Consider the following 6,838-nt stretch of genomic DNA (forward strand, 5'->3'; position numbering starts at 1 on the left):
ATGGGGAAAACTTTAGTCTGTAATTAGAGTTTTAGCACTAATCAAACTTCACCTATCTGGTTTTCATTCCAGTTCACTAATGATGTTTATTAAACCTAGGCTAAAGAAGGAGCCAGCCTTGCAGCTGTTGAAATATCCAAACTGAAGACCAAGGTTGATGATTTGGAAAAGGCTTTGCATCAGACAAAAGCCTTCCAGGCAGAAACTGAGAGAGAAATCACATCATACCAGAACGAGCTGGCTGGATTAAGGTAAAATAGTACAGCTTTATCCTCTTCATTTATTTGTATAGAATATGGAATTACTTAGCATCTGATGTTTTATGTTCAGAATGGAAAAAAGCCTCCTCCTCTCCGAGTCCCAGGCACTGAGGAATCAGTGTCAGATCACAGTGGCTGAGAAAGACCGGCAGATTGCAGAGCTCCAGAGGCTGCAGCAAGACATGATTGGGAAGAAGTCACTCCCTGCTGGCAGCAGTTACCCAGTGAAGGTAAAAAAATGTAATGTAGCAGGACTATAAAATGCAAGGTAGCAGTTTATTATCTGAAGTTTACAGCCTGCTTCTCAAAAGAGCAGTCTGTAGTAATCTCGTAAATTACTGTCTTAAGTTAGTTAAATCCAGAATATAAAAGGAAGAAGTTGAAAAAAAAAATAAATGGGTTTATTTCTTTCAGAGTTATTATGGCTGTAACCCATTTTCAGGGACAGGCTTTTTAAGAGGATCAAAAAAGAGAGTGTGGTTTTACATGGACAGCAAGTTTCACAGTTTATATAGTTGATGCAGAGAGGTTTTAAACACCTAATGAAGCTCATCCTTCAGATCCTAAATCCATGTCTAGTTATTGAAAATTGGACTGGGACCTAATTGGGGGAGAAAGGTGATTGGAAGTGTTCTTGTCCTTCCCCTGAAGCAGCTGGAGCTGGCTTCAGCCAGGAACAAAATCCTGGATTTAGAAAGGCAGCAGCTGACATCCAGGCTGGCAAATGTTGTTTCGTAGACTCTCATGAAAGATTCAAGGAAAGTGCTATTTTAGAATAATCTTACTTACCTTTTCTCTGCCAAAGGAAGAAAGTATTATTCATTTAAATTTCATTAAAACCAGCATTTTAGTTGCTGAAGTTTGTATGCTGTTCATTTTCTGTGATTATAATAATGAGTAAGAGCTGTTGACCAGTAATGTCTGTGGGTAATGAAGTATTTAATGTGGTAAAAACCGTTTTTTTCATGATTGTATGAGTGAATAGATTCCATAAAGCATTAGAGATGGCACATATCCTTCCTTTATTAGCCATTTATATCAAAATGTTGAACTGCCAGAGATAAAGAAGGCCAAAGCTGTAAATTGGTAATAATTTTTTTCTTTTCAAAATGGATTCTTTCGGCTTGAAATTCATATTTACAAAACAGCTGTTTTACAAGTCATGAATACAAGACTTTATTAGCTTGAAAATAATTTTTGAAAGGTGTTTTTTATTAATCCTTTGCTATTTTTAATCCTTTGCTGTATTTTTTGGGCTTCACATTATTTGCAAATTAAAAATCAGGTTGGGTTGCCTTTTTGTGGTAATTTTTTTGTTATTTTTTAATGCAAATTATATTTGCATTAAAATTATAAATTATATATACACTATATATATAAAAAAGTAATCTTGTCTTTAAAGTGTTTTTTAAATATGGTATTAAGGTGTGAGAAGAAAATAATTTGTGAAAAAGGAATTCTGTAGAGTCTATTTAGTGTTGGGGTTATTGAATATTTAGAGAACTCCTGTACCATTTACCCTGAATATCCTGTTATTTTTAAGGCTTTGGAAACTGCCTCCCTTGCTGGAAGTGCTGATGGAGCAGAGGAAATCAAACATGTTCTGGCTGAGAAGAACCAGCTGCAGACTGAGCTGCAGCGCTGCCTGCAAGAGATGCAGCAAAAGGACCTGCGTTTCCAGCAGATTAATTCCAAGGTACTTTGGAATAACAGCTCTGATCCTGAAAAGCTCATGTCAGTCTGGGCTGGCTTCATGTTGAAATACTGATGAAGTGGTGGTGAATGGTATTTTACTTTGAAACATAGATATTTTAAAATAACTCAGCCTGGACATTCAAATTAAATGCCAGTTTTCTTCTGCCAGGCTTTCCTGACTGAGAGGTCAGTTTGACTCTGCATTCTGAAGACATTGATGAACCTCTGAACTTTACTCACTGTCAAATATTTTTCATTATAGACTGAAACGGGTGTCTGTCTTAGCTGGAACAAGATTTCAGCTTCTGGTTTGGGTGTCCTAATGGCAGGGGAAGTCATTGCTCAGTATTCATTATTTCTTCTGCTCATAAAACATCTTAAATCCCAGCCAAACTGTGACCTTGCCAAAAAGTGGATGCAGTTTTAAAACAGCAGTTCTCAAATCTGCAGGGATTTCCTGGGAGAGCTAATTTTAGTGACTTCAATGGTAATTTCTCTCAGGTTGTGCAGTCAGCAGAGGAGAATGCTGTCCTGTCTGCCCAGCTGAAGACTCTTTCCCAGACTCTGAGGGACAACCAGCTTCATTACACTGATCTACAAAATCGTTACTTAAGGCTGGAAAGGGAATATCAGGCAATGCAAGTGGCATCTTTCCAAGGCTCAGTCCAGGTAAAAAGATACATGGAAGGTTTTTTAGGTTTCTTTCTTCTGTGCTTACACTTTTTCTGGTTTTCTTGCTAAAAATGAAGTAGAGTACTTTTTGTTGTAGTGACCTGGTACTTTTCCTGGCCCGTGACTGAAGATAACTGTCTTTATTGTTGTTAAGCTGGTCTAATTTGACTTTTCATTTAAGGAAGCTGTTTTACATATTTTTTTGTTTTGAAACATCTTTTTTGAGTTGGTCTGCAGCTGGCAGAGATAATTGAATGATCACTGCTCAGTGGATCAGGAAGTTTAGTGATAGAATCACATCAGTTGTGGATCATTTTACATTGCTTCAGTAATATTTTCAGAAGTGAGATCTACATCACCAGTTCAGCATTTCAGTACCCTTTACCAACCCCTCACACGCACCTGTAAGATTATTATTTGAGGTTGGAACTTGATAATTTTTAAGGTCCCTTCCAACTCTGTCCTTTATGATTCATCATTATTCCTTTATTTTTAAAAAGCTTTCCTGTACTGCTTGGTTATTCATTAACAATCATTAATAGAACACCCTGAAATAGCATATGGATACATATAGAAAACAACCCTTGCTCTTCCACAAATGGAAATAAATCCAAACAAGAACTGTAAATGAGAAATAAATGAATAGCTGCCTTGCTTCTGGAATTGTGCATGTGTAGATGCATTTCTTTCCCTTCAGACATTGTTGAGAGATAGAAATGAAGACATTAAGTGGCACAATGAATTATCTGGTCCATTGTTTTGTGGTGCTTATGGCTTCTGTAATTGAAATAAAGGCTTTTGACAAGTAGAAAAATGGTCACTTGTTCATTTTGGATTTTTTTTCCCTTAATATTTTCTAGGATGAAATCAGAGCAGAGGTTCCCCCTGGAGCGCCACGGGAGAGATCAGGGATTATTGTGGAGATAGACAATATGGAGCTAAATGAGCTCAGGAAAAGGTCAGGACTCAGAGCATGTATTAGCAATATTATTTTCCTGACAGCTGTGTTGTGAGTGTGAAAGTAATGCTTTTCTATCCCTCTGAGGCATTTCTGCAGAGAAGGGGAAGGAGTGGATTTATAGTGGATTACATGAATCATAAGCCATATTCTTGGAATTGTTATCATCTGGTAATAATTGTGGTTTGTACATAAATCAGTACATAAGTATACTGATTATTGGTGACTTTATCTCAATATTTAGGCTAAAGCATCTCATTATAATTAAGTCTGTCACAAAAAGGAAGATTTCCTAATAAAAAAAAGAACAAGTAAGTAATTCTTTGAGTCCATAAAATACTGATTTCAGATTTTATTTTGTCCCAGGCTTGCAGAGACGGAGCAGCAGTATGAGTCACTGCAGCAGGGTCTCTCCCAGCTCACAGAAACACTGGCAGAGGAGAAGAGGAGGAGAGAAGCTGCAGAAGAGGCTCTTGGACTCTATGAGGAGAGAAGTAACAGGTAAAATACAGATTGTTTGCGTTCTGTTTTTAGTGAGAAGTTTTCCTGTGGGTCTTAGATTTTTTTTGAGATACTACTACTACTTAATAATAACAATAATAATAACAAACAAACCTGTGCGTGAGCCCACAGTGCCCAAAGCAGTGAAAACCCATGTATTAAAAAGCTAAGTTAAACACTGGATCAGTGTTTATAGGCTTTGGGATTTTTTTTCTTTATTTAATTTCTTTTATTTATTTAATTTTTCATCTGTTAGACTCAGTAGTCAGTGCTATGTCTTTTTTTCCAGGTTAAGAAAAAAATTTCCCATATAACAATTTTAGCAGAGCCACTGGTTAGATTGAAAATACCAGTTTGTACCTGCCTAAATAAAGTGTCCCTCACTATCATCACCTGAAAGTCACTGTTCAGTCAGCTGGTGATGATGTGGACTAATTCTGAATAAAAGAAACACCTTGAGAGTAGATGGTAAACAGAGACTGAAAAAGACCTGGCAACATAAAGTGAGTCAGCTTTTTGTGGGGACCTTCCTTCAGTCATTTTAAGTATGCAAAATAAAGTTTTTTGTGTCAATTTTGTGTCAATTCAGTAATTAAAAGAGGGGATAACTCTGTGCCTTAAATTTTACTCTAGATATGAAGTAGGCAGTTACAGGTCTGTCCCCAGTGACTACACTGTCCAGATGGAAGCTGAGGAGGAGAGGGAAGCCTTAATCATCAATCCCAGGGAGCACGTTGTTGTGAGAAAGGTGAGGGAATGAAAGTCTTTTAAAACCCTAAATTATCAGCTCCTTAAAAGTGATGGGAAAACATCCTTCATTTCTTTCTCTTGGGGCTATGAATCCAAGACCAGCAGCTGCCAGAAAACATACTGCATATGTCCAGGTTAAAAAACGTATGTAATCATATTTGTACTACACCTGTGGCCATTAAATAAACTGTCTGCATTTAATTATGCATGCCCAAAATGCAGTATGCATATTTATGTGTGTAGAGTTGCATAATACACAGCTTGGATTCATTCCTTTCCCCTCTCATTAATGCTGGGTTTGGGGCCTTTAAATCATTTATTGCTTTGGTGTTTGGGGTCAGTTGCTGTGTCAGAGCCAAAAGATTTGTAGAGCCTTGGAAATCCAGGCTGCAGTGGAGCTGTTCCTGGTTTGTATTCCTGATTCTTCCTGTGATAACTTTTGTCTCTTCCTCAGATGAAAGGAGGAGCCCTTTCCTTGCGCCGCTGGCTCCGGGGGCGAAGCCTTTACTGCTCCAAGCTGCTGACAGCCCGAGCCAAATCCCGCTATTTATTCCTCACCTACCTGGTCACACTACACCTCCTTGTTCTCCTGTGCCTCACTGGTGTGCTCTGAATCCGCTGCACTCCCTGTCTGGCTCCTTTCCCCGTGGGCAGTGCCAGTCCCAGCCTGGAGACTCCTCACATGCTGCTGTTCCGCTATGCACTGGACACAGTCGTACAAATCCTTGGGACACTACACGGAATCTTGAGCTTCTCCAGTGAAATTCGTGCATATCACACTTGCTCCAAAGTTGACTTGAATTGCTCTTTAACAGTGGGATATTATATTTGCTAAGGAGAAAATATTCCCCTCTGCCCTATAAAGAAACTGCTGCATACAAGTTATGTAATATTGTTTGTGGGTACATAATGGTTGATTACTACTGAATGGGTTGTAAATGATATCTTTTCTATACAAATTTTATTTTAAGAGTTAAACTATAAATTCTAAAGGAATATCAAGCTATTACTGTATATTGGCTTCTTGATTATAACAAGAAGTTTTATGGAGTGCAATAAATGAAGAACTACTGGATTTTTTATTTTCTTTGGTTGGGTGGGTGGTTTTTTGGGTTTTTTTTGGCTGAAAATAAAAGAATTAAGGATGTTCTTCTTTCCCATTCAGTTTGTAAAGAAATCAAGATGCACAGATCTGTGTATGTTAATGAGGTAAGCTGATGATTAAAGATTCAGTAAAGATTCACAATTGAGGTGACATAAATATCTCCAACTTCTTATATTATTTTCATAGTTTTTTCTTTCTGTAACTTGTGGGGCTTCTGTATTTTTTTAATTTATTTGCACTTTTCTTGGTAGGGCTTAGTTACTGCCTGTCTTGGAGGCAAAATGTTCCTCAGCTGCAGAACACATGAAATGCAAGCATCTAGAGACACATGCTTACATATTTTACATGTTTCAGCTTCAAGATACAAATCAATAAATTCAGCTGAGAATCTTGTGGGAAAATGAAAATATCCAGTGAATATGGAAAAGGAAGGATTCCATCGGTTTTACTGATGAGCAGGAGCAAGGTTGTCTTGGAGATACTTTAGTGAAGTAATTTATCTGCTTAGGGTATTTACCCACTGCTGCAGGTGAATACTGTAAACCACCTTCTTTTGATGGTCTTTAATATTTCTTAGTCTGGAAAAGGTCTGTATTTTTATATAAAATATATTCTGCTATAGTTGATTTTTTTTTTTAAATAGTGATTGTTCATCTCCTTTGAGTGGCTGATTCAGTCCCTGTGTTCAGCTCTGGTGTCACCCAGATACTGAGATAAGTCATAAAACACCAGGTACAGTGGGAACATGAGTGCTGATGATGCTGACTTTTCCCTTCCCAGCCCGTAAATGGGTGTTAGCAGAATGATAATGAGATTTTCTTAGCTAAATATGTTATAATGAAGTAGAATGTTTTCCAAAGGCAAGAAGGGCCTTTCAGTCCTTCCAGTCTTACTCAT

General features: G+C 37.6%; 1 protein-coding gene across 5 annotated transcripts in view; it reads left to right on the forward strand.

Moving 5' to 3' along the window:
• Positions 1 to 6,113, forward strand: part of LOC107205695 (golgin subfamily B member 1-like) — a 34,434-nt gene extending 28,321 nt beyond the window's left edge. For 4 of the 5 annotated variants that reach the window (XM_015630401.3, XM_015630398.3, XM_015630402.3 and 1 more), the window contains 8 exons: positions 100 to 251; positions 331 to 490; positions 1,804 to 1,956; positions 2,457 to 2,624; positions 3,488 to 3,585; positions 3,952 to 4,086; positions 4,720 to 4,834; positions 5,291 to 6,097. In XM_015630401.3, coding sequence (XP_015485887.1) covers positions 100 to 251; positions 331 to 490; positions 1,804 to 1,956; positions 2,457 to 2,624; positions 3,488 to 3,585; positions 3,952 to 4,086; positions 4,720 to 4,834; positions 5,291 to 5,449 — 1,140 coding nt within the window. In that variant the 3' untranslated portion in view covers positions 5,450 to 6,097. Of the gene's footprint in view, positions 1 to 99; positions 252 to 330; positions 491 to 1,803; positions 1,957 to 2,456; positions 2,625 to 3,487; positions 3,586 to 3,951; positions 4,087 to 4,719; positions 4,835 to 5,290 lie in introns of all 5 variants that reach the window. The other variant, XM_015630396.3, reaches the window with a different exon arrangement.
• Positions 6,114 to 6,838: the final 725 nt, after the last annotated feature.

The sequence above is a fragment of the Parus major genome, chromosome 5 (assembly GCF_001522545.3).
Source record: "Parus major isolate Abel chromosome 5, Parus_major1.1, whole genome shotgun sequence".
Classification (NCBI taxonomy): Eukaryota; Metazoa; Chordata; class Aves; order Passeriformes; family Paridae; genus Parus; species Parus major.